Source organism: Cucumis melo, chromosome 12, assembly GCF_025177605.1.
Source record: "Cucumis melo cultivar AY chromosome 12, USDA_Cmelo_AY_1.0, whole genome shotgun sequence".
NCBI classification, from domain to species: domain Eukaryota; kingdom Viridiplantae; phylum Streptophyta; class Magnoliopsida; order Cucurbitales; family Cucurbitaceae; genus Cucumis; species Cucumis melo.
The window spans coordinates 27,616,102-27,643,209 of NC_066868.1; the positions used below are offsets into that span (position 1 = coordinate 27,616,102).

At 34.2% G+C, this 27,108-nt stretch overlaps 5 protein-coding genes across 11 annotated transcripts; 4 read left to right on the forward strand and 1 right to left on the reverse strand.

Annotated features, from left to right (window-relative positions):
- The first annotated feature begins 7,502 nt into the window (after positions 1-7,502).
- LOC103493906 (squamosa promoter-binding-like protein 12) lies at positions 7,503-13,503 on the forward strand. Of its 5 annotated transcripts, none has more exons than XR_007816009.1 (6): positions 7,503-8,975; positions 9,313-9,449; positions 11,227-12,056; positions 12,286-12,340; positions 12,461-12,613; positions 13,161-13,503. XR_007816009.1 is itself a non-coding variant. In XM_017043832.2 (5 exons), the coding sequence occupies exons 2-5, from the start codon at positions 8,308-8,310 to the stop codon at positions 13,170-13,172; spliced, it is 1,647 nt and encodes a 548-aa protein (XP_016899321.2). In that variant the 5' UTR covers positions 7,508-7,801; positions 7,976-8,307; the 3' UTR covers positions 13,173-13,460. The 5 variants fall into 5 exon arrangements, 1 of the variants encoding a protein (XP_016899321.2); XR_007816011.1 differs by having other exon boundaries at positions 12,465-12,613; XR_007816010.1 differs by having other exon boundaries at positions 12,286-12,613.
- Positions 13,504-14,585: 1,082 nt separating this feature from the next.
- LOC103493828 (probable UDP-arabinopyranose mutase 2) lies at positions 14,586-22,123 on the reverse strand. Its single transcript, XM_008454806.3, has 5 exons — positions 22,048-22,123; positions 16,426-16,972; positions 15,570-15,820; positions 15,321-15,489; positions 14,586-15,198 (listed from the first exon to the last, which is right to left on the reverse strand). Exons 2-5 carry the CDS (start codon positions 16,747-16,749, stop codon positions 14,857-14,859), a joined length of 1,086 nt encoding a protein of 361 aa, XP_008453028.1. The 5' UTR covers positions 16,750-16,972; positions 22,048-22,123; the 3' UTR covers positions 14,586-14,856.
- Positions 19,418-20,695, forward strand: LOC127144354 (COBRA-like protein 1). The gene has a single exon (XM_051080241.1). The coding sequence runs from the start codon at positions 20,024-20,026 to the stop codon at positions 20,414-20,416; it is 393 nt and encodes a 130-aa protein (XP_050936198.1). The 5' UTR covers positions 19,418-20,023; the 3' UTR covers positions 20,417-20,695.
- Positions 20,647-21,490, forward strand: LOC103488801 (COBRA-like protein 4). The gene is made up of 3 exons (XM_008447701.3): positions 20,647-20,726; positions 20,806-21,083; positions 21,204-21,490. Exons 1-3 carry the CDS (start codon positions 20,647-20,649, stop codon positions 21,488-21,490), a joined length of 645 nt encoding a protein of 214 aa, XP_008445923.3.
- Positions 22,124-22,266: 143 nt separating the features above from the next.
- LOC103493651 (cleavage stimulation factor subunit 50) lies at positions 22,267-26,926 on the forward strand. 3 transcript variants are annotated; one of them, XM_008454522.3, is made up of 14 exons: positions 22,267-22,621; positions 22,857-22,940; positions 23,030-23,157; positions 23,303-23,375; positions 23,721-23,804; positions 23,886-23,972; positions 24,356-24,426; positions 24,671-24,722; positions 24,839-24,896; positions 25,636-25,736; positions 25,831-25,985; positions 26,124-26,232; positions 26,488-26,544; positions 26,643-26,926. In XM_008454522.3, the coding sequence occupies exons 1-14, from the start codon at positions 22,523-22,525 to the stop codon at positions 26,796-26,798; spliced, it is 1,314 nt and encodes a 437-aa protein (XP_008452744.1). In that variant the 5' UTR covers positions 22,267-22,522; the 3' UTR covers positions 26,799-26,926. The 3 variants fall into 3 exon arrangements, with proteins under 3 accessions (XP_008452744.1, XP_008452903.1, XP_008452822.1); XM_008454681.2 differs by lacking the exon at positions 22,267-22,621 and having other exon boundaries at positions 22,852-22,940; positions 23,020-23,157; positions 23,732-23,804; XM_008454600.2 differs by lacking the exon at positions 22,267-22,621 and having other exon boundaries at positions 23,732-23,804.
- The last annotated feature ends 182 nt before the right edge of the window (positions 26,927-27,108 follow it).

Consider the following 27,108-nt stretch of genomic DNA (forward strand, 5'->3'; position numbering starts at 1 on the left):
TTCTTTTGCTCTGTCCTTTGGGTAGAAACGATTGGACATTTCAAAAGATTTGTCTCAAATGAAATTAGAGAGAAAGGTTTAAGGGTTTCACGTGAGTATAACCCATAAAAGAAACTAAGGGAAAACTTGTATTGAGGAAGGTGAGAATAAAAGGGAATAAAAGTGAATACAAAGTGTTGAAAGTGTGGTTTGTTTGGTACAAAGGTTGGCTTTAATGAAAGAGAGGTGGATGAAAGTAATTTTCACATGGCCAAGCCAACTAGGAAGGGAACAAGAGGTGGAAAAAAAAAGAGAGAGAAAAAAAATCATACTTTGTATGGGTACATGTTAGATATAGTTAAAATTTAGGCAAAATTATGATCTGATCTTTACGTTACAACAACAACAACGGTAATTTTATTTAGAAGAGAGAAAATTGAATCAGATGTGATATTTGTCACACATACTTTGATGAAGCTAAGTTAAGTAGTCGAGAGTATAAATTAACTTACCTTCTTTTAGTTTATAATATATATAATAGAGAAAAATATAACATCATATTTCTATATTCGACAAATAAGACATAACGTTATGTTTTTATATGCGACAAGAAGATTTTAACTTTTTCTAGTACGCGATCGTATTTGCATAAAATTAGCCCTACAAAAAAGTGATATTTTTGTTTGAATATATACAAATATATGGTTCAGAATCGCAAGAAATCGATTAGTTAATATATAATTCTAATTACTATTATCATTTGTTTTATAAACATATGAATCAACCCAATTAATTCTAACAAATTTTGAAATTGGAAACCAATTTTTTTAACCCAACTTGAATAGTGGATTTGAATCACACACGTCGTAACTTTTAAACATATATTTATGTAAGTTGAACTAAACTTTTATTGGCAGAAGTCAAATTCCTACTTATACCTCACACGGACTGATATTCAAAAACATATATACATATAAAGAATATGCTAAATATATATATATATATATTGTTTTTAATTTTCATTATGTGGAATTGAGACAAAGCTTCCCTCATAGCTACCACTAGTATATATGTTTGTTGTTACACATAAATAATAAAGTATATATAGTCCTAAAAAAACCTACTTTTCATTAGGATTTATTGCTTTAAAACGACTTACGTACCAATTGTACCATAAATTTTTATGATGTTGTACTTGTACATTGTTTGTTTATTGTTTTTATAAAGCTATGTTTTCTTTAAAACAAGAAGAAAAGAGGCACATAAGCTAAGGGCTAGAAGAATATTTTATACGTAAGCTAAGTTCTTATAAACTAGCCTTAGGATAAAATGGATTCCCAAAGTTAGATTTTATTAACTTAAGAACCAAATATTTGTGAAAAGTTTAATTTAACCATGTAGAGATTATTGAATAGGTAATTAATTAAGAGTAGATTTGATTTAATTAGATTGTTACAATAGTTAAATATATAAATGTGTACAATTTATGGCATAGATATGTATTGATAATGGGGTCCCTCTCATTGTACATTAAATTGATTTGATTGTCCTCTCTTCTAAGATTTTTCAACTATATGTTATTGTTATTTATCATATATTGGGGGATCCCACACATCACATGAGATATATAGTACCCTTTAGAAAATAAAAAAGTTCTCTCTCTCTCTCTCTCTCTCTCTCTCTCTCTCTCTCTCTCTCTCTCTCTCTCTCTCTCTCTCTCTCTCTCTCTCTCTCTCTCTCCCTCCCTCCCTCCCTCTATATATATATATATATATATATAGATATCATATTAAAGTGTGTGTCCATTATTATATGCACATCCCATCAATTTTTCATTTTAAGTTGTGTATGTGATGATGATGCCAAGAGATTGTACCGTCTCTTTCTTTAATGGCAAAACACTTTTAATTATGGACTGTGAGAGTTTTGTTATTATCTTATGAACCCAATATTATTTTCATGGATTAATTAAAGCTAAAATATGCATGTAACATTCTACTGTATATATAATTAATCACATAATTAAAAGTATATTATTAAACATTAATTGACTTGGTTTTGATAACCATTGTAATTAATTGAATAATTGTGTAAAGTTTTGGAATTAGCTTTTGGTTTCGTTTATAATTAGTTTGAAAATAATACAGATTTAGGATATGTCTTTTTTTAAGCGGTGAATGGATTATAATAATCATTAATTAACATACATTATACACTAAAAATGAATAATATCTAGTGATATTTTGAAACATAAAAATTAGATTGTACTCAAATTCAAAACTTAGAAACTAAACATATAGCCATTTGAAGTATCCGAAAGAACAAGCTAATGTGCCTGATTTATACCGTCACACTCCTCGTTCCCCTATCTCTACCCCCATTGATTCTTATATATATAAACATATGGCCACATGGTGGCCTTCATGTTACATGGACAACTTTCTAAAAGAATAATGAGAATCTATGTCTATACCATTTGCTTCTTTTACTTTCTTTCTTCAATGGCATTTACACAACATATATATATATAACTTAAAATTATATTTGTAATTAAATTCCGTATCCATCTAAAATAAACGGTATGAAAAAGTTGAAAATGTTTATCAACTCATCTAAATATTCGATTTCAACCTATTTATTTGAAACTTTCAAAAATAGAAACCCGTTAATATTTGGTGTTGAAACATTCAAAAATTTTAAAAAATATTCTTGAATGAATTATTGGCAGTCAAAGTAAAGTAAAAAAGAAATAAATAACAAACATAAAAAAAAAAAAAAAAGTTAAAACTATTTATAAGGGGTTGTAGAAAAAGAATCTGTAAAAAAATAAATAAGAATAATTCTAGCATGGCCATGTCATCACAACCAATTGGAAATGAAGTTTTGTGGGCCGTGAATATCGGCCCATTCAGAGAAAGCCCAAGATCCCTTGATGGATGTCGGCCCGTTTCTAGATTGGGCCTAGGAAAGCGGTAGGTAGTAATAAGCTTGGAAGTTATATAGTTTAAATTTGTATCTAAAACATGTAATGATTCTAATTAAATTAAAACTTTCTATAAATTTTTTGAAATTTAAATTAAAAATTCATAAACCTATCAGACTCTACTGTGATCTAATATCAAAGTTTTGATTCGATTAGAGTAGAGTTTAATAGTCTAACATTAGAGATCAATTTTATTGGTCGTTCGAGTAATCATGTGGCAAATTGTTTGCTCTCTTATGCTCTTTATGCGTTACATTCTTAAATATGATGGAGCTTTTTTTCTTGATGAAAATCTGAGATTTATTGACTTGATAAGACTGTAACTTTACCTTTATTAGTTATTGTTAGTTTGTCATACATACTGTTAGTTATTGTTAGACACCTTTTTAAACTATGGAGTGGAGGATTGAACGATCAACTTCTGAGATGTAGGTCATCTTAGCACTACTGAATCAACTTTCGTTCATTATTAGACACACTTTAAAAAGCTTAGTTATTTAGATACCAAGCTATTTAAAAGTATATATAAACAATAACTAGTTATAATATATATATATACATTCGACTAACCGGTTATAGAGTACTCGAACTCTTTCATTCCAATATTCCATGTGTCTTTGAAACTAAAACACACAAACACAAAACTAAATTAAAATAAGTTTTTCATTACGTAATTAGTGATATAGACAAAAACACGATATTATCGAACAAATTATGTATGATGGGTAAAGCATGAAAGATGTGAGAGTTTGATGAGATTGTATGAAAGGGGTAGGGTCGAAATGAAAATAAATATTTTATAGTTGGAGTTTATTTCCCTACCATTCATTCTCACATTTAAATTTCTTCTCACAATATCTCTCTTGAGATCCTAATAAAAAATTTCAATCTTCTTCCATTTCTACAAAAGTTTGCTTTGAAATTCTCCACCTTTGACAGTGACATTTCAATGAAGTAGGTAGTGGACATCATTTTTCATTTTTAGAGTTAGCAAAAAAAGAAGAAAAAAAAAAAAGAAAAGAAAAAGATGCTCCCTCTCCTCACACCAAATAAATAAATAAAAAATAAAAAACTTATAGAAAATTTAATATTTTAAAAAAAAAACAAGAAAATTAAATGAGTGATTGGGTGTAAGTAACTTTTCAATTCTTAAAAGTAAAATAGGAAAACTTCCCTTTCAAGTTGATGTAAATTCAAAAAGTGGATAGGGAGAGATGATATGTTCTTTCATCTTACCATCATTTTCAATTTTTTCATTTTCATTGATGTTTGTCTCCAAAACTAAGTTTTATATATATATATATAAAAAAAAAAAAAACCTAATCAAAATGTTTACTTTCTTAAAACTATTTATGTAAAAACAAAAACCCATCAAATATAAATCACAAAAAAAGGGAATTTTTTTTTTTTTTAAAAAAACAAAAGTGTAAATTTATTAGATTTTATAGTCTATTTAAGGAGGGGGCAGTTCTCTCTCCTTCCAACTTTGCCCAACATTTTAGAAAGAACTAATTGCATGGAAGGAAGGAAGGAAGGAAGGAAGGAAGGAAGGAAGGGAAGGAAGGAAGGAAGCCCTTTACCCCTTTGTCAGCATCCAAATTTAGCCCTTCTTCATTTTCTTTTCTTTAGAAAAAAACACATGTCTAAATTAATATCAAAAGAGAGAGAAAAAAAAATAATTCAAAATCTTATAATCTTAATGTTAGGATATTCAATGATGAAGATAAGGATTTTGTTTGTTTAGAACCATTAATTAGATTCCTAACTGCAAGAAACAACAATGATTTTGAAAGAAGAAAAAGGGGAAAAACACACACACTCACACACAAAAGGGAGTTTGATTGAACTTTAAAAATAAAAATGAATTAAAGTTATGAAATTGGAGAAGAAAAAGGAAATTAGAAAAAGGAAATGGTGTGTGTGATATTAATTTATTTAAGAATGGAGCCATATGGGGATGGCCCAGCAGTGGTTGGGTAAAAGACAAAAGGGATTTTTGTATTGGGAAAGTTGGGTGGCACTTTGAGTTGGACACCATCACCCTTTGTTTCTCATTTGGATATCTATCTATCTATATCTATCTATCTATCTATTATTGTTGTTGCTGCTGCTGCTACTCACCATATACCCTAACACTCCTAACCCCAACAACTAATATGCTTTTATCCATATTATCTTTTTCAAACAAATTTTAAAGAAATAGTTATTATAAATAACACACCCCAAAATTTCAGATTTTTATTTATGAATATATACTAATACGTTTCTACGATATGCATCGGTAGACAATGATAAAAATATCCCAAAATAAAACAAAATTTCTTAAAACATCTTACGCTTCTTTTTCCATTCTTTATATTTATATTTATATATAATCAATATTAATGTAGAAAAACATACGTTCTTTTTTGTTCTTTGACTTTTTATTTCATATTTAGATTTCGAAATGTTAGTCCTTTAAATTTCAAAATGTTACGATTTTTTTTTCTTTTAATCAATACTTTAATCAAGTCTTAGTTTGGTTCCAGTCCAGTCACTAGATTCTACGGTGTTACAGTTTTAGAAACAATCGAAAGTTTGAGTTTTGTATCAATTTGTCTAGGTTTCAAGATCCACACTTTTGATCTCGACTTTTCATTTAAGTACTTGCCTTTTATCTTCGGTTTAATTAATTAAAAGATCAAATTGAAACGAAACTCAAACATGAAAGATAAGATCGAAATATGAGAAAGTAAATACAAAACGTATAGAGTTGAAGAGAGAAAAAAAGAAAAAGAAAAAGAAAAATGGAAGCTTTAGATGAATCCACTAGAGGGGAAAGTTCCTATTAGGGCTTTTATTCTAATGAAGGGATGTGATAAGTGACCCCCACCAAGATGGGGTTTGTCAAATATGTGAGGATGTTAATTGATGGACCCCATTTTCCCCCATTAACAATAAGTTGCCAAGTGCCCTTTTGGATGTGAAACCATACATTATTATTATTATTATTATTATTTCATTTTAAATTTAGTGGGGGGGGGGGGGGGGGTGATGCTTTCTAACTTTTTCACATCCCATATAAACAAACACACACACACAAAGATGTTTCCAACAAATAATGAAAAGAAAATCAAATAGGATGTTTTTGAAGGTTTTCTTTAACATGGGGTTTAATTAGTATATATTAGTTATTGTTGATAGTTATAAGCTTTTTCAAGTCTTTGTTAATCATTCATGATTAGAATGTGGATGTGGGTCTAATTTCTCTTCTCATTATTCCCCAAATTATTGGTTTGGTCAACTCTTTTTGATATTATTATTATTATTATTATTATTATTATTATTATTATGTCATTAGTAATTGCAATTGCATGCTTTTCTATAGTGATGATTTTATTTTCAAACTCTTTCTTTTGGTCTCTTTGTGATGAAATAATTAAATATTATTGGCTTTTCAACTTATATACACTTTCATTTGATGATGTGTTACACACGCATGACTTTGCATATGCATGTGAATATGAATAGTTCTTCAATTTTTCCAAAAGTTTGTACGATGCTTTTCAATGCTACGCCATGTGTTTTTAATAATACTCTATTGACGTTAACGTTACATTTTGCATTTCCAAATAGAATTATTTTAGTATATATTTGTTCGTATTATCAAGACATTCAAAATGAAATCACCTGTTATATCAAATTATTACTTACATATGAAGACGACAAGTTGATTAGTAGAGTGGGAGAAAAATTGAATCTTTGAAAAAGTAAAACATCTATGTCAAAAACTAAGACAATAAACTAACTACAAGACACATGCACCAAAACAGTGTGGAACGGCAAATGCATAGTACAAATAATTGGGATATTAGAATGCTATCTATAAATTATTCTCTTTCACTATAGTATTTGTTTTAGGAGATGTGGCATAAACATCACCATAAGTATATATTTACTTGGGATAAAAGTACCAATAGAAAGATAAAAATTGAAGAGAAAAAATACTCTTTTATCGTGTAGATTTTAGATACAGTTAGTCTATAAATCTTAAGTGGTTATACCTTTGTCTCAAAGTTCTTAACGAGGATCGTCTAAATGAAAGGTATAAATGACGAAACATATCAACTAAGTTAAAATAAAAGTCAAATAAAGAAGATAAAACTATGATGTTAAAAGGATTAAATGAAACCAAATTCAGCTATGAAAATTGGACAAAAGAAAAGGTAATATTCCCAAATTAAGTGAAAACTATACAACATAGCTGGATGCAATTGCCATGTCATAGTTTCATATTTATCCTAAAACAACAATCAATTCTCAAAAGCTAACTGAGTTGGGCACTTTTTTTTTTTTCTTTTCTTTTTTCCTTATGAACCAAGGCAGGTTGAAATTAAATATGTGTTCATAATATTATCACAGTTTCATTTAATGCTCAAAGATATTAGATTGGCCAACAAAAAGAAAAAGGAAAAAGAAAAAGGAAATCCTTTTCATGTTGTGAGGATGGATAAAGGGTCGGTGATCAAACAGAAATATGATCAAATTAGTAAGAAAGGAAGTAACTTTGAAGTGTAAATCAAGGTTTATTATACCAATCTTCCTCAAAATAGAACTTCACTGTTCAGCCCACATCCAAGGATTTTGGCAAGTTTCAAATCCACTTTTTGGTTTTCCTTTTTTCTTTATTTTTATAACTTTATGTTGTGCAAATCCTTGCCAGTATATTACCATTGTGTATGTACGTTCTTTAAAGTAGGTTTCTTTCATTCATATTCTCATCTTTCTCCAAACCCACAGACCCCTGTTTCTCTTCGTTTCTCCGATCATAGGGAACCAATTTTAGCTTCATTTATTCAGGTTTTTCTTTTTTGTTTTCAATTAAATCTTGAACTATGCTCCCATTTTCAATCTATGTACTGTAGTCTTGCTCATACTTCATTCGTTTCATTGAGCTGAGCATTCTTGTTTGTCTCTTGAGCTCTTCCATTCACGTGAAATTCAGAAATTCTTTTGTCGTCTTGTGCATTTCAGTTGTCTGTATTTGGATTCTCCAAGATGGGTTTCTTTTTTTAACCCAATTGATTGATTGCTTCAAATCGAAGGTTACTTGGGGAAGATAATTTTGTAGCTTTCTTTCTATTTATGCTTAGTGGAGGGAGGTGGGGGGGTTTCTGGGGATTATGCTGATTGCTTTGATGGCTCTTAATGTAACCTAGATTTTGTTTGTTAATGATGATTTGGAAACTATGATATGAGTTGAGTTTGTTGGGGTTGAAGAAGTTTACAAGAAAGAAGATGGTGTTTTGCCTGTTTATTAAGGTGGGTTTCTTTTGAGAACTCATAAGCTTTGATCTTTCTGTATAATGGAGTCCTGGAATTATGGTTCTCAAGGGAAGGGATTTCTGTCTGATGAGATGAATTCATCTACTAATTCACCACTGAGAAGTAAATATTCTTTGTTGGGTTGGGAATTCAAGAACCCATGTAGTTTTGGGGACAACATGCTTCTTACAAGTGGTGCTCAGCATGTGGAGAATCAGAGCTTTGGGGAACTGGAATTTCCCCAAATGGTTGGAAAACAATTACCTGATGATTCTGTCAGTGATGTCTTGAATACTAAAACTGATGGAGGGAGAAACTTGAATCTGGTTCTTCCCACCTCTCATCCACATCATGGAGAAGAAGAGTCCACTTCGAAACTCTCTGGCTCCATTGTAGACTCTAACAATCGAGATTCATCTCTTATTGATTTGAAGCTAGGCAGATTCATTGATCAAGGGGATGCTCACAGTTCCAAATACTCCAAGAGAGCTGCAATTTCATCTTCCACTGAATCATCAACTTCTCATAAGAAAATGCGATCTCAAGGTGTGAATTTCCAGACTGCGTTTTGCCAAGTCTATGGTTGTAACAAAGATCTCAGCTCCTCTAAAGACTACCACAAGAGGCATAAAGTTTGTGAGGTTCATTCAAAGACTGCCAAAGTTATTGTGAATGGCATAGAACAGAGGTTTTGTCAGCAATGCAGCAGGTTGGTTATATTTTTATCCATTTTCTCTCATAATTTTTTCAACTCCTCACAATTGCTATGAAAAAGCACCAAAGAATGATATTTAGATAGAAATTCTCCCATGGAATCACCTCAAATTATCATTCTATTCTTCAACGGGCATTTTTGGTCTTTTTGAGAGGAGTGAGCGTTTTGCTGATCTTTATTTCAACTATGGATCCTAGAACTTGCTCTTTCCCATTATGTTGGCCGATGGGCGTATAATGAATTCAGACATACATTACCTTGATTAGTCAGCTTGATTTAGGGATTATGACTAAGGTTGCTGCTTGATTAAAGGGCTTGTTTTTACCTTCAGGTTTCATTTGCTTGTTGAATTTGATGATGGTAAACGCAGCTGTCGAAAACGGCTTGCAGGCCATAATGAACGAAGAAGAAAGCCTCAAGTCAGTTTTCACTCAGGAAGGGCACAGAGGTTGCTTCAGCCTTATAATGGTATTATAGCATATTCCATATCAATTTTCCATCTATATTCTTTAACTCTTCATCGTTCCATCTCACTGTTTCTGACTCTCATGATCCATACACAACTTTCCCCTTATCACAAAATTTACTAATGAAAATCTCACCAGGTGAAGTTGTGCCTGTGCTAGCTATTATATTTTCTTTCATTTCTCTCATTGAAGTTGTTGTTTCTTACCCAAGAAAAATTACTTTAGAAGACAATTTCATGGCTAGGCGTAGTTGAAATTGAAGAACACCTAACTTTTTGAGAGTTTATTCCCTTCTTTTAGCTCTTCTTGTGAATCATTTCTTGACAACCTTCTAATGCTTTCGCTCTTGGGAAGGGGGGTGGGGAGTGAATGAGATTGTGATGGTTCTGTTCTAACTGTCATTATTATTTGCTTGATTTGGATCGTACAAGCCAACAACCTCATTTAAAAGTGAAAGTAAAGTGCTACAGCTGTTTATTTAAACGTTGTTGGAATTTGGTTGCGTACTTGGTTGATGAATTTTTCCTTTATGTTGCCATGCATAATGACATCTGATACCGGAACCTAGGAGATTTTCAAACAAGTTTTTCTTCAACAAAAAATTCTGGTTAAAATGGTTACTCATCTCATAGTATATCTGTAGTAATGACTACTAGAATACATGGAATATTTGGGTATTCCACACGAATAACCTGTAATTGTTCAGGAAATTGGCATTTGCTGATTATTAACCGGTCAAATACCATATGTTTGGTTATTTTCAAATGCTCAGGGCTGGTAAATAAAAGAATCATGACATCTCCCTTAATAACTGATGAAGAATTTATAAATTTTAGAGCTCTACTTTAACGACATTTGGATACTGGGTTTGACAAGATCAAACTGAGAAAAAGTTTTCAAAATTCTCTTGGAAATCATGCATCCATTTGGTGAGTAAATAGTCATTCAAGTGTTCCATCGACTGTCATTACTTTTAACAACTTGGTTGATGGTAATTGTCATCATTTGAATTTCATTCTTGTTGCTGAATTGTCTTATTCTTTGTTTGTCCTTTTCCTCCAGTTGTGCCCCTAATGTTATTAGATAACTCTGGAGCAACCTAAGTTGCATTGGTGCCCTTACTGAATAAGCTTTATAATGGCATCTAGTTTTTCATATATTTGAGTTCATTCTCAAACACGATTTTAATGCAAACGTTCAAAGCTGACCCAATGACCATTTTGCTTCTTGCAACTTATCTTTTTGAGGTTTCCCTGAGACAATACCAAATTTGGTAAAGCTGCATCGGGTTGAACTAAATGAGAACTGCACAACTATTGTTTGTTTACTAACCAAAAGTTTTACAATATTGGGATCAACAGTAACTGTGTGGCACTATCTTAAATCTTTTAAGTTATGACACGAGAGATTCAAAGTCAGAGATTCCTGACAGCCCTCCATCCTGGACATGTGCTGCTTAATTGCCTAGCTGTTTTAATACCTTCAACATCTAGTTGACATGTTTCATTTATTTGTTTTGAATCTGATTATTCTGTTTACAGTATCTTTATAAATATTCTTTGATTCACGATACTTGTTACCAGTACCTGTATTAGTTTCTCTAAATTATAAATCTTCGCTTTTTCATTGAAATAATCATCACTTTTAATCTCATCTCCTTGTAAGCACTAAGCATACTGCCTTCCTTTTATGTTTTCAAAATACTGAATTAGTTGTCGGCCCATGTTTTTTAGCCATGTAACATTATTAACATTCACAATACCTATTGAAATTTTTAGGTATTGGAGACGGCAGATTTCAGGAGAAAACGTTGACTGCAACTTCATTTATCTGCAAAGATATACTGTCCAGTGGTCTGTATTATCCAGAGAAGCTTGGAGAAAACGATTGGTGTAAGCGTATAAAAGTTGAGGGCAAGAGTGATTATAATTCTATATCTGCAACTTCACTGAGCAACAGGCATTTGAATGTGAAATCTCCCTTGCTTCCCTATGATTTTGAAGTACAGCTTCCTCCTTTCCAAGAAAATGGAACTAGTACAGCACCTACAGTAAACATGTTAAGTGAGACAACTTGCCAATATTCACATAATGTGGGAGGTCCCCATATTGATACACATCCTTTGTTCCACCAAACTACCTTATCAAGCGAAGAATTTGGAGTTTATGATGCAGCATCAACCATCCAAGGACTTTCTGGAATTCCAGACTCTGGTTGTGCTCTCTCTCTTCTGTCATCTCAATCACAAAGTGCATCGAACCATCCATCCATAGTTCACATTCCTCGTGCTTTCATCATGTCCGAGAGTCAATCGAATTATAGCATGAGCGAACTCTCCGAAAAGCTCATGGGAGTGAGCCCACAGGCTTCTTCAACTGGGATTACGAGTAAATTTGCCTCGGGGATGGGTGAAGCTCAAATGGGTCCCATACCGACGTGTGAAAGTAGTGATCGTACTGTCACCTTTCAGATTCCTGGTAGGGTTCTTCATAGATCAGGTTTGGCAAATCCTAAAGCTAACATTTCCTATGAACGCACTCCAACTATTGACTTGCTACAACTTTCATCACAACTCCAGCGAGTGGAACATCAGAGGCACTCCATGCAGGTAAATAAATAATAACATTATACTTTTTTTCATTCCGATTAATATTCATCCAAAAGCTACTTGTGCTCTACGGAATAGATTATAATTTTTATGTATTGACTTGAGATCTAAAGGTTTCCTAAGCACTCAAACATTGTCTTCACAAGCAACCTTTTTTCTGGCTTTATTCCTAGGATCCCAATTTCTCTTCATTTTTTTTTGTTGATGTCTGATAGTTTCATTTTGATAGTAATACTCACTGGGTTCTGGGTTCAAGCACTGACAAGTACAATGGCAATTGTAAGGTATAGGAAAGTACACTGGCATTTACTTCCTTGTTCTTTGTGTTATCAGGATCAATGAGATCAATAAAGTTGGAGCCCAAATTAAAAGTAATCTAGAAAGTACTTGTTTTTTCTTCTTAGCCAGACAAGAAAACCGGTTCCATCACTATTAGTGGAAGAATGCTACAACAAATTGCTAAGGTCATCACTGCTAATTCTACGTTGTCGTGTTATTCTTTGCCTATTGTAGTATGAGAGTGTTTCTTTTCTACCAACAGAACCACGGAGGACTATGTAAGTGATCTGATGTTGTCGGGGAGGCTAACCTTTAGATTGTTTTTAGATTCATTATCATAATCAAATGTGGCTTGCATTAAGAGCTTATTTGATCAACCTAAAAACAAATTTTTTGTCTAAACTTCCGATCGAATATATATTGCATGTGCCTTAAGATTCCCATGATATGCTTCTGATGCTTATTCTAAAAGGAACTCTTTTTGGTGGCTATTGGTAGATAAGTCCTTTTACTTCACTCATTTATTGACTGAGAGTGAAAGACTTATCCCTATCAACATGAATTAGGCCCTTGCTCATGGTTGGGTGAAATTTCTCGTTGACAAAAGAATTCTAAGAACAGAGGGGCAACAAGTGTAATTAGTTAGTGAATTAGTCTATTTTGTCATAAATAGAGAGAAAGGGATTCCAAGTGCGCCGTTCTACTTGGGTTGTCTCGTAGTTTCATAACTTAAATCTCAATATACTTCAAATTTTATTGTAGTTAGGATGTATCGTAACAGATTCTTATAGCTTTGACTGAAATCAAATGCATTTTCTGTAACAGGACTCAGCATAGGAGACTTCGTGAAGGCTAGTGAGAAGTTGAAGCTTGAACCCATCACACCTATGCCAATGGTACATTTTGTTAGCCAAGGAGAGAATAAATTGTTGTATAATCTTCCTATCTAGTACCTCTAACCTTGTCTTCTTTTCTGATTCTGTTGTTGTTTCTAAAATACCAATGTTTTTATCTTGGGACTAGCTTGTCGAATCCCGAAAATTTTTCGTCGTAAAATTTAGTTTATACAATTATTGTAGTCCTCAGAGATTCGCCCTTTGATTATGATGCTACACTTGTGCTTAATGTCTCATTGCATATACCTAGGTTGAAGGTTTTGTTCTTACAATATGCTTTCGCTGCTACCATCCAATTCCATTTGGAAATTTTTTCTTCTCTTCTTTTATTTTTCCTTCTTTGTCTTTGTCGTTCAAGAAACAATCAGTTTTCAAGGTATAGCCAAAGTTTTCAAGGTAGAATAGTGGACATTGTACGTAAGAATAGATTTGGTTAATTATAATTTTCCTCTATTTGAAAGAAAGATTTTTTTTTCCTTGTTGGTGTCGTGTCGCTGTTTGGTTGGTTTGGATTAATTATTGTTGTGTTATTCTTACTTTGAAAAAATTACGGTTCTGAATGTTTGTGCTTCAGTTTAGTCTATTCTTTATAAAGTTCCGATCTCGACATTTTTTTAAAATTCCTTACTATTATTTTTCAGTTTAACAACACATATAAAATGGAGATTGAAACTGGATCCAAACCAGATCAAGATGTACATTTTAAGTAGTTGAACTACTCCGATATTGATTTCTCTTTTCTTTTTTAATAGAAAGATTGATAGTTGAAACAGTTTGTATACTTGCATTGTGTTTGCCAAAATTTAGAGCAAAGAATAAAAGATCCAATAGATTAAATTTCAAAGTTGAATCAATTTCCTACATTAGAGACAAACCTACGTTTAGCCTTCCATTTATGCACTCTAACTAGATGTGTAAAGGCTAATAGGAGAAGAGTTTTTGGAATGATTTTTTACTTGGATTTTGTTCCTTTTATTTATTTCCATTCAAGAATGAAAAGAAACCCTTTTCTTCATTACAGCTAGATATTAGCTAGCTATCTCAGATTTGGTTTCTTTCAATTCAAATTTTGAACTTAAAAAGGAGGAATCTTTTTATCAATCATTGACCATTACCCACCCCCATTTTCAAATCTATCTTTTTCCATCATTGACTGAAAAAACAAACAAAATCCTTTTTCATAAATATGCTAAACAAAAACAGCTCAAGTTCACAAAATGGAAGCCTACTACAATTCTACAACTAACATTCACTACATTTGCCATTTTATAGTCAGTACTGCTTCGAAAGCCAAATATGAAAGTTCCAGAATTGTAAATAAGTCGAAGGAAACCAAACAAAACAGACTAATAGCTTAACAAAATCAAATTATCATTTGAATCTCCCAGGAAACAATCTCAGACTGAAATAAGTAATGCTCATCAAATTATAAAAATCATATCATACCATCTCTCTTTTACTGTGACTAAGGTCATAATGATAAGTGAATCATAATACTACATTCTCTACAATGCCGCTACACCAATACTATGAGCTTCCAAACGAATGCTAAGCCGGTACCTTCAGAAGGTAATGCCAGTAAAATCAATCTTTCGAGAAGTATTGATAATCTGAGTCAGATATATCTACTTCTGGGCACCATTAGGCAGATTGGCAGCTTTACTGTCTGATGGGTTCAGCTCATCCCAAGCTTCAATCCAAGTGACCATGGCATCTGCAAGCTTGATGAAGTATTCGTCTACGCCACCAAGCTTTGCTTTAACTTGCTTGGAGAGTTCGATGTAGCATTCCTGCACTGTGGTGCACTCTTTTGGAAGTTTAGCAGCTTGGAAAAATGGTATCAGCTCTTCTTGCCAATAGATTCCCTTGTATTCTTTCTTCAGGTTCACAAATGGGTTGCTTGCTTTGCTGTGCCAAATGTAGGGCAATCCCGTCTTCACTCCATATCCAAGATGGTCACATATAACCTAGTACACAAGGATCCCACACAGTCCAAATATGATCAGCTTTGATCGAGGTATTGCATAACATCGGAAAAAAATAATGAAAATGACTGAAAGAACCATCTAGTCATGGAATCACAATGTACCTTCATGCACCAGCCAGCCCACATATCGTCGTAGCGACCAATTGGCTGACCATCACCCATGAGACCAAAATACATTGCTGGGCCGATCAGATCACGGTCAAATGCCAGATTCATTCCACACATGGGGAAGAGGGTTGACTTGGGAATTGTCAAGACCGCATCTACATACCTATATTGTAGCTAAATAATCAACTTATGATAATTAGGCAAGTAAATGCCAAACTCTAGTGTACTGCAAAAAGTCTATACCTTTTATTTCTCTCCAGAGGCTTCACGAGCTGGGTGGGAGCATCATAATCAGGGATGTTGAGCCACAGGCCATGAGACACTGCGGTCGGGACACCCTCTCGGAGACTAAATGGATATCCACGGACGAAGTCAGCACCCTCGCGATATGGATCATACAAGGTATTGAAGAAGTGTGGTGTAGCCGGGCTCAAAAGGTTCTTGATGTGCTGCTCAAGCGCATTAATGTCCTTGCCTGATGGATCCTTAGCAACCTGCAATATCAAAATAAAGAACAATCCTTAGATCCAGAAAGGACGATCTCATCACTCATTCCTTGTACCATTCTAGACAAAACAAAACAATTTTTTTTTTCAACATCAACATTCCCATATAGAACTAAGAAAAACTACATGGATCCACAAAGCCAGACCGCGTAGATCATGGATCAGAAAGCTGAAATGACAGAAGCTTAGCTCTAGCAATCCAAGATCACTTGCTTGACTAATTACGCAGCAGATCCACATGTTTTAGTCAACTACGTTAAAAAATTCTAAACTGATTTGTGACCTCGAATGAGCTTTCAGACAGATCTACCACCAACGAATGGATTCTTTTGTCTTTTAAAGCATGCAAATCTACAAATGCACCGCTGACACCATGCATGTAGCTGTTCTTAACTAAGCAGAGAGTTCATATATCCAACAATCTAAAACCGAATCAACAACACTAAAACAGTGTAAGGTAAGATCAACATTACCAAGACTAACAATTAAAAAAAAAAAACAAATCAGATAAGATAAGATCCAAAGTTCACAACAGGGGAAAGAGAGAAAAGAAAGAAGAAAACAAAAAGAAAAAAAATCCCAAATCAACTCACAAAGCAGTCATCATCAATGGTGTAGATATACTTCTTCTTGGAGACCATATAACCAAAGCAACGACAAGCAGAATCCTTGAAGGAAATGCAAGAAGCTTTAGGACCCAGAATCCGATTGATGTCGTTACGATTGTAGAGTTCATAATCAAAACCCTCAGGAACCTTAATGACCTTAGAAGGGTCACCGTCCTGAACAATGATGAGATGGTAAGGCTGGAAAAAGGGTCTCCACATCTCCAGAAAATCGAGGTTTCGGATGGTGGGTATGACGATATCGAGCTCATCTTTCAACAGGGGAACTGGGGAAACTTTGGAATCCGCCATTTTGAAGTGGAGAGAGATGAAATGAAATTGTGGGGTTTGAAGGTTTGAGCTTGAAATTGAATGGGGATGGTGAAGGGTTTATATATTTGAAGAGAAGAGGTTCAAAATCACAATTTGAACAGCGAAGAGAGTCCAATTTATTGACTTTTCTGTTCTCCACCACACCATTATTCAAGTAAACGCATATTCCTCATCGGTTTTTTAATTTCATTTTTCTCTGTACCTTTAAATTCCAATTCAAAGAAGTTTCGTTACATTTCTTTAAACTTTACCAACACCAAAAATCAAATCACCCTATAATCATAATTATAAGTTAACTCAACATGCATGTATTCAACTTTAAGGAAAGTATCTAAATAAAAAAGATGTTTCACAACGTGTTGAGATGTTTGAGATGAAAGTTGTAGTAGTTGTTGTTTTAAAAATAGTGAATAGAATAAACATCACATCTAAACATGTTCTGTTCATATGGGAAGAAGAAAAATAACAATACAAAATTTGAAATGCAAATGATCAAATTGTGTCGGTCACATGGAGTTATGTGGGCAGCCCCGGTCAACCTACCCTACAATATAATTTCCAAACCAAAACCAAAGTATAAAGACCAATTGGATAATATTTAAATCAACATTGCTTTATGTTTTAATTAGTGATAACATTTGAGCATAACTCAATGGAATGGCATAAAACCCTAATGTCAATTGCTGATCTAAACTTTGAAAATAATAAAATATAATCTTACCACTGTTCTAACACACTCCTAATGTATTAATAATCCACATTGTTTTTTCGGTTTCTAAAGACAAGAATAACACAATCTAGTGACTAAAAGTGAAGGATACAATTTTAGTAAATGTGAAATTACGATTATTCATAGGATAGGACCTCCCACATGTAAGAAATAGAAACATTCAAGCAATTCGATACAATAATTCTCTCACATTGTTTTCTTCCTTTCTTATTTTCCACCGCTCTTAATTTTTAGACAAATATAAATAGATAATATGTTGTTAGTGACATAACATCCTTCGTTGTTTTCAAAAACCAAACAAGAAATGACTTTTTTCTTTATACAACAGAAATAATGAAAATTAAGATTTGTCAACTGAACTTAACTCAATTGACATTCGAGTATATAAATAACTACGAAATCTATGGTTCGAATATTCTATCCTACGCTATGCAATAGTTTTCCCTGGACAAAATTTATCATGGATCATTTTTCCTATAAGGTTATCTGATGTAACATTTTTCCCTTCTCATTACTAAGTGCCAATAATGATGGAGACGTGGCAGGAAAAGCCAAAGCCAGCGTGGAAAAATAGGCATTAATTACGGTGAATGAAGATGACGTGTGAGGACAAAGGTGAGGAATTAGGTAACTAAGTGGTGGCCGACCCGCCACCTCCACAACTGGACTCCTTCAAAGCCGCCGTACCACTTGAAAATTATTTTCCCATTTATTAAAATATAACAGCCGTACACGTGGCGTACGGACGACGGTGCATCTGACATAACACTCTCGTGTAATAAAACCGCCTGAATTACTAAACGGCGGCGTTTTCACGAGTATGCTTTGAACCTTAAACCGACGTCGACCGGTGGGTTCCGCTCTCCGTTTCTAATTCCGACCAACGGTCAGATCTTTAAAACGAAGGGATGTTAGTTTCAAATTTTGAAAAGAGGCATAAGAGAGTTGTGAGTTATGGGACTTTTTTTTAAAGGGAAAAAAAGAAGAGGAAAACGTCAAATCGTGTAGATGTAAAGGGAGCAGAAGTGGGAGAACTGTTAAATTGATTCATAATTCAAAGTTATTCAAAGTCTCTTTCCTTAGAAACGATGTGTCATGAAAAGGAGGGAAATTTTGGCAAAAATTGGGCCACACAGATCTTTATGTGCCTAAAGTTAGGCAACCCCAACATATTCATTAAGACTATGTTGTATAAACAATAAATAAAAAAGAGTTGAACTTTTTTACAAGTTTGCAGATATATAGTTTTATTATTCTATTCAATTCAATTCATGACAACTTTAGTCAGTCACAACTCAAGCTAAGATAAAATGTTGGAGCAATGTCAATAATCCTCTTCAACTAATTGAGTTATAATCATTAATAACTTAACCCAAAAAGTAAGAGGTTGAACACAGTAAAACATCAAATAAAAAATTGAAAAATCCTTGGACGTGGACTTTATTTTAACAATAATGTTTTAAAGCCTTAAAATAATAAGATGACATCTGAATTTTGAGCATTATGGGGTTGAATATAACAGTCATTTTCAATTTGGTAATGACATAATGTGGTTTGTTATATAGCTTGTTCCAAATGGAGCTAATAGAATTGTCTCAGTCGCCTTCATATGTAAGCAGTTGCAACAGAGAGTCAATTAATGGCATTTGGCAATAATATGTTGAATCGAACATTAAATACCAATAAAAGTGTATTCCATTAAAGCTGGGACTTGTCCAAAGTTTTTTTGAACCTTACATATGTCGCTTTGATAAATTGTTTTGTTTTGTTTTGTAACCAAACTCTTTTATCAGCATACTACTTGGAACTTATCATCTCTTCTTTTCTAACATTTGGAGAATTAATGGTGATTTAAATAGGGAAAAAAAAAGGAGATTTGGTTGACTTTCTCTTCCTTTCCAGTTTGTGTTGTTTCTTTGAAGAGTTCAAAATTTCCTGATTATTATTATAAAAAAAGTCACTTAGCAACATAACACAAGGAAATTGCCCAAAACTGCAATATATAAGGCTTGCTTTTGAGGCTTTGGATCATTTAACTCCACCCAATCTCTTTTCTATGTAAATCAAGTCTATTCCAAGTTAGGAAAATGAATTCAGACAAACTTAAACTCCTAACTTTCTCAACCACTTCCTTTTTATTTCTGATTTCTCTAGCAGGTAAGCTACAGTCTAATGAACTATCCCTGAGATGTTACAAACACAAGTTCCTAACTGTCACACTTCTTTGATGTTCTAGCGGCATTCGACCCGCTGGACCCAAATGGAAAAATCGAAATCAAATGGGATGTCATGTACTGGACTGCAGATGGTTATGTGGTACGTCTCTTCTTTGACACAAGCTCCAAGAATATCCTATTCTAACAAACTGTACTTTATGGTTTGGTTGACACAAGTAATGTGCTATATGCAACGTTGAATTTCCAGGCAACTGTGACTATAACAAACTCTCAGACATACCGACATATCACGAGCCCCGGATGGACCTTGGGTTGGGTATGGGCAAAAGAAGAGGTCATTTGGTCCATGCAGGGAGCTGAAGCTACTGATCAAGGAGATTGTTCGAGTTCCACGTTTACAGAAACTATACCACACAGTTGCAAAAGAGATCCATCAGTGGTTGACTTACTTCCTGGTGCTCCTTATAACAAACAGGCAGCTATGTGCTGCAAAGGTGGTGTTTTGACATCTTGGGGACAGGATCCTTCATCTGCTGTCTCTGCCTTCCAATTGACGGTTGGTCGTTCCGGTAGTTCAAATAATACAGTGAGACTTCCCAAGAATTTCACCTTGAATGGTCCAGGGCTGGGTTACACGTGTAGCCAGGCAAAGATTGTGCCGCCATCAGCTTTCTATTCATCTGATGGTCGTCGAAGAACTAATGCATTGAGTAAATATCACAACTACACCAAACTATAAAAAGAGATATCTGTGTTTTATGTGCACTTACATATCTTCATAACTCCAAAGATAGGGAGGATTCATGAGGACTTTGAAAGGGATGAGATGCCCACCAGACTATTTTTCACATTATTTTTAACATCTCAACTGAACATCAAACTCCCTTGCTTCTTTTTGCAGTGACTTGGGATGTGACATGCTCTTACTCACAGTTTCTTGCTTCTCAAACGCCAACCTGTTGTGTTTCCATGTCATCTTTCTATAACTCGAAAATTACTCCTTGTAAAGCATGTGCTTGTGGCTGCAAAGACAGAACGGCATGTATCCTGTAAGAATTTTTTTTTTTCTCTTTTCAAATTATCCATTCATGTCTTTTCAGTAACCATTAGAAATGGAGCATGATGCAGGACCGAATCAGATCTTCAAAGCGTAACGGAATTGAATGCACCTACAAATGACAGTGCTCCAGTGGTGCAGTGCACGGCACATAACTGTCCAATTCAAGTCCACTGGCATGTTAAGGAAAACTACAAGGGATATTGGCGGGTTAAGATAACCATCAGTAATCTTAACTATCGACTTAACTATTCACAATGGACTCTAGTTGTTGAGCACCCCAATTTCAACAACACAGTGGAAGTTTATAGCTTTGTTTATAAGCCACTCACCCCCTTCATCTCTAAGAGTGAGTACCTTTACTTTCTTTTCAATTTTTCCTGAAAATATCTCAGGGGAAAGCTGACTTCATTGATTTAGATATTTTCTTGGTAATTCACTTGCATTTTTCTTTCCTTTCTATGTGCAGACGACACTGCTCTGTTCCATGGCTTAAAATTTTTCAATGATGTGCTACTTCAAGCAGGGCCAAATGGAAACGTTCACTCAGAGATTATCTTTCAGAAGGATTCAACATTTACATTGGAACATGGATGGGCTTTCCCTCGAAAAGTTTACTTTGATGGAGATGAATGTGTGATGCCATCTCCTGATTCTTACCCATTTCTACCCAACTTAGCTAATCCAAATCCAATTCTATTGTCGACGACACTAGCTTGCATTTTTCTTCCCATATTTCTTACATTGTTATCTTAGAGCTGAAGGTCAATTCATTTTACAAGGAAAGTATAATCCGGCCTAACAGGACTTGGATTCAATTATTTGTCAATACTAGGAGCAGAAATAGGTTTTTCTTGTAACTTCATTGCTTGTGAAAAATGATTGGTTTCATCACTTCAAGCTATTCCTTGAGTTACACACAGTTTCAAGCTTGACCAAACTGGAAACCTGACCTTCCTAGTGAAATGAAATAAATGAAGGGTTTCTTATTCCTACCAACTAGAGTTTTCTTTGTCAGATTCTCATGGGTTTTGTGTAAGAACAACAATTCCTCCTGGGCTACCAGTGAAAGTTGTGTAATACAATTGTATTTGTATAAAGAACAGGTTCAGTAGAACTAGCAAACAGTTGAAATTACACTCAAATACTAAAAGTTAAACTTCACACATTGAAACAATTTTTTTCACGCAGAATTCATACAAGCGTAACTCTAATCCTAACATATCAAAAACCAGAACCAGAAACGAAAAGCGCAAATGGCAATACAGAAATTTCCCAGAAATTTGAGCAAAAAACCAAAGTGTAAACTGTACCTCATCAAAATTTAGAAAAGGGATAAATGGGTGGCCCTTGATTTCTCCATGGCAAAAGTCTCAATTCATCTCGGCTGAATAAAGCATAGTTTAATTAACGGAGCCGAGAGTTCAAACTAAATAACGAAAATGCCACTGTTTGGTCTGGGTTCATCTAATACAGAAATGAGCCGAGATGAACTGGTTCGATTCGATCGAACCGAGAGATCCCAAGAACCTAAATTTCAATTCTCAACCTTCTCTGATTGAAATACGATGAAAAATCCCCCAAATACCTTCCAATTTTCAATTTTTTTAGTAACCATTTTCTCTTTTTTTCCATCTTCTATTTCCTAAAACCTCCACACATCCCGTATTTATGATGGGGCTCTGAACAGTGAAGAATCCGAGAGTGGAGTTGGAGTTGGAGTGGAGCAGGGAGCTAGCAGTCGGGGTGCTAAACTGAAATAACTGAGGTATTGTTTCGAAGGAGGAGATGGAAGGCAGCTTCGAACAGACCCTTCAAGATGGAAAGCTTTATAGACAAGTCAATTCTCTCATTGTCGCTCATCTTCGTGATCACAACCTCACCCAGGCAAGCTTTTCTCTTCGAGTTTTTAATTATTAAGCATCTGGGTCACCTCATTTCAGATTTTGTATATCGAGTTTGGTTTCTGTTTCGATTTGCTTAGTAAAAGTTTTGTGCTTTTTGTTCTCCTTTGAAGTCCTCGTGGTTCCTAGAAATTGAAGATTTCAAATTGAAGTAATTTTGAGTTAGTACATGAGAGGGAACATTATGATATAAGTATATAACTATGATATGTATGTAGGCTGCAAGTGCTGCTGCTTCAGCTACAATGACACCGCTGAATGTTGATATCCCACCTAAAAAGCTTATGGAGCTCGTTGCAAAGGTCTGAATTTGTTGACTAGAATCTTTTTGTCCAAGCCTTTTTGAGTTTGGGGTTGCTAAGTGCAAGTTTCTGTATTAAGGTGATACCAGGGTCTTGCGGTGGAGAAGGATGAGACGTTAAGAGGGAGTCCTGCTTCTGCATTGTATGAATTTGGTTCATCAGTGCCCACTACATTTGGATCTGCACAGCCCTCTCGTGCTTCTGCCATCAACTTCAGGTTGTAAAGCTTTTCCATGATACAGTGTTGATCGTCTTGGGATTCAATGTGTCATGTATTGCAGTTTCTTGTGTACGATTTGTGAAAGCAGAAGTAATCCAACAACCTTCTTTTGATTCTTCTTCTTTTTGTTTCCTTGGGACAGCACTACACAGGATACAAAAGTTTCTTCGAAGAATTTTCCAAAGCACGAGACTCGACATCTTTCCGAGCATAAGGTGATAAACTAAACTCAACACTTTTTCTGTATGATGTTTAGACTCGTGTTGAGAGGAAATGAGTTGTTGGCCTGAAATTTTGTTACTCTTTGCAGGCTTGGTAAGGCTTAGATTTTGAGTGAGAGAGAGCCCTTTATTTAGCTTGCGTCCTTTGTACTTGTATTATATTTGTTTTCAAGAACATTGTCTTGTATTGGTGGATAGATCCTACACCGACATACATATTGGTTATATATAGGCTGGAGGAATAGATTTTATTACTGTCAAATTTAATGCATATGTTTATGTTTGTTGGAGTTCGATTATTGTATATTCTTTCTGGGCTGATAGCTTAAACTTTTCTAGAATGTTGCCAGATGTGCAAGATTCAGTGCTGATGGGAGATTTGTTGCAACTGGAAGCGCGGATATGTCAATAAAGCTGTTTGAGGTATTGGTGCTTTTTCTTTAAGTTGTTTGATGGTTTACTTCAATCAACATGAGATCTGACTAACAATCCACTTTTCTTAAGGTGGCAAAGATCAAGCAGATGATGCTGCCAGATGCAAAAGATGGTCCTGTCCGACCGGTTATAAGGACATTTTATGATCACATTCAAGTTAGTCTTTTACATCACATTCATGAAACCCATATGTGCTATGCTGATAGTTTTTTCACCCCCCACATCGTGTATAAGTAAAGAAGCAATTTTTCTCAAAAAAATAAAAATAAAAAAAATAAAAAAAAAAGATTTATGTTTTCTCCCTGCCTTCACAACTGCTAAGAGCATTTATGTTTTAAATTTTTTGGTTGTTCAGTGTTGCTATCTAAACTTTTTGCATCAAGGGAAGGGAACATGATTTTTTTTTCTTTTTGACCAGGAAAAGGATTTTAGTTCTTTACATCACTCTTTCTTCATTGTTCTAATCTGTGTATGTTTCTGTATTATCAGTTAAATTTTTTTCTCCGTCGATGATTAATTCTTCTCCTAATTAATTGCAGCCAATAAATGATTTAGATTTTCATCCTCAGAATACTGTTCTTGTATCTGGTGCAAAAGACCACACAATAAAGTATGGTTCTTTCTTGATGCATTTTACCTGAGGTCGTTTGTGCGAGAGAGTAGCTCCTTACCTTATTATTATCAGTATTCAGTAGTAATATCTTATTTACGACTATCAAAGTTCCAAATTTAATCTAGAGGTCATGATTGTCTTTGGCATCTTTAAACTTACAATTTCAATTCTGAAGATACTATTCTATTGGTAAATGAAGTATAACTGATCCTAGAAATTTGTACAATGCTTTCTTTTCCAGGTTCTTTGACTTCTCCAAATTGACTGCAAAAAAAGCATTTAGAGTTATCCAGGTTTTGCTTGTACCTTATTGTACAATTTGGCTGCAGCTTTTAAATCCTTCAGCAAATTTCGCTTCTTTTACTTCAGAAGGCATTCTCTTAAATTCTTCCTTCTGTTTGTCATTAAGGATACTCATAACGTGCGATCTATATCTCTTCATCCTTCAGGAGATCATCTCTTAGCAGGTACCATCTTCTTCCTTTTCATCAATTGATAGCTGAACTGTTCTTTGCATTTTGATATTTGAAAGCATGCAAGTACTGTTCTTTGTTAATTGAAATTAAATTAGATTGTATAATAAACTTGAATTCTATAACCAAGCTTTCCTCTCATTTCATAATTTTTTTTTCCTTTGCTAATTAAGTGAATATATACGTGTATCCCTCTATGACTTTTTTCCCCTCTTCTATTAAGAGAAGTAAAAAGGAACAAAACATTGCGATAGAGGGCTAGTTAAGCTAGCTGCCATCCACCTTCCAAAACTGACAGCTCGGTTTAGGCTTTGCTTTTATAATTGACTGGAGAGAGAAAGGTTCTATTAAACTGTCATTTTCTCTATCCTTTTCGTGTTCCTCTTTGATACATTTTTTGAATTAGTTCTTGTATCTTTAGGTGCTTTGGGGTTTTCTCCTGGTTGCATTTATGAATGAAATGTTTCTTTATCCAAAAAAAATATATATATTAATTAGTAATTTGACGAAGTTCTCATTTTGAAAAGTAATTACTATAACAACTAACAAACTGATCCTAAATTCAATACAACAAAAAATGGTTACAACGGAATTAGCTCCAATAGCTCAGTCCTACTCTTACTAGTTCGGTCCAAGTTCCACCACTACTAGCTGATCTTTAGACCTAAAATTTAATGAAACCAAATGAGAAGAGGTTGGTGCCTCATTATTCTGACATGGATGAAAACTTCAGGAACGGATCATCAGATTGCGCACTTGTATGATGTCAATACTTTTCAGTGTTTTCTATCTGCAAATGTTCCTGAAATAGGAAATAATGGAGCCATAAATCAGGTGCCGTGAACTTCATTTTTTCAAAATTTTCCACAATCCAAATCCTCTTAGATGTAAATGGAACTATCACAGTTCATGCTTAATGATTATACAGATCAGGTATTCGGCAACTGGTAGTATGTATGTCACTGCTTCGAAAGACGGCGCAGTTCGTTTATGGGACGGCATTAGTGCAAAATGTATCCGGTCCATTGTTAGTGCACATGGCACAGCAGAGGCAACCAGTGCAAAATTTACAAAGGATGAAAGGTAATCTTGCAACAATCATAATGGGTTATTCCAATGTATGCGATTTTGTTACTTGCCTCCACAGTTCTGAGAGAATGTTTTTGATATTTCTATTGGTTTCTTGAGTTTTGTTCAATGATTTAATCATGAATATCTCAGGTATGTTCTTTCTTGTGGAAAGGACTCGAGTGTAAAGCTATGGGACGTGGGGACCGGGAGACTAGTCAAACAATATGTTGGTGCTACTCATATGCAATTGAGGTGTCAGGTCTGGTTTCATTTCAAAAAGCTTCTTTTTTTTGGGAGATTTTCCATAACTGGAACAATGGAACTCATTCATGTGTTTGCAAACGTTTCCAAATCATGGGAGTCACCCTCTAAAGATTTAATATCTTATGAGTTTCTTTGGTAACCAAATATAGTAGGGTTTTGAAAGTCTAACTCTAAGCTCAAATTTGTAATCACAAAATTCTGATGAGCTGTTTACATTTCCATCTGACATTTAATAATTTTTTTATGTTAGGCTGTATTCAATGATACTGAGGAGTTTGTGCTATCAATAGACGAACCAAGCAATGAGGTTGATCCTGCTTTTCTTCTCTTCTGAGAACTGTGACATTGATGTCCTTTGATAGCCTATGTTTTGAATCAGAATTGACAAGATTTAAATGTTTGCAGATCGTTATCTGGGATGCTTTGACAGCAGAGAGAGTAGCAAGGTGGCCTTCTAACCATGTCGGTGCACCTCGATGGCTCGAGCACTCACCAACAGAGTCGGCCTTCATTTCCTGCGGGACTGATAAATCAATACGTTTTTGGAAGGAAACTCTCTAGTGTAGAGTAGAAGATGATTATTTCATCCTCCAATCTAAATGGACTGATTAAGGGCTAAAGTCCATATTGCATTAGTATCCTAATTTGCTATTTACATGAATGGAAAACGGGTCTCATAATTTCATTAATGTTAAGGCTCAAATACTATTATGCCCTTATTCTGAATCCTTTTGAATTTTTTTTTCCAATAAACAAATAAGGAATAGCAGATTGTTTTTTCAAATAAAAAATTTAAAAGAGCAAAACCTTTCTTTTTAAATATATATGACTAAAACCCACCCAATAAAGGTGAATAGTATAAGTATGTAAT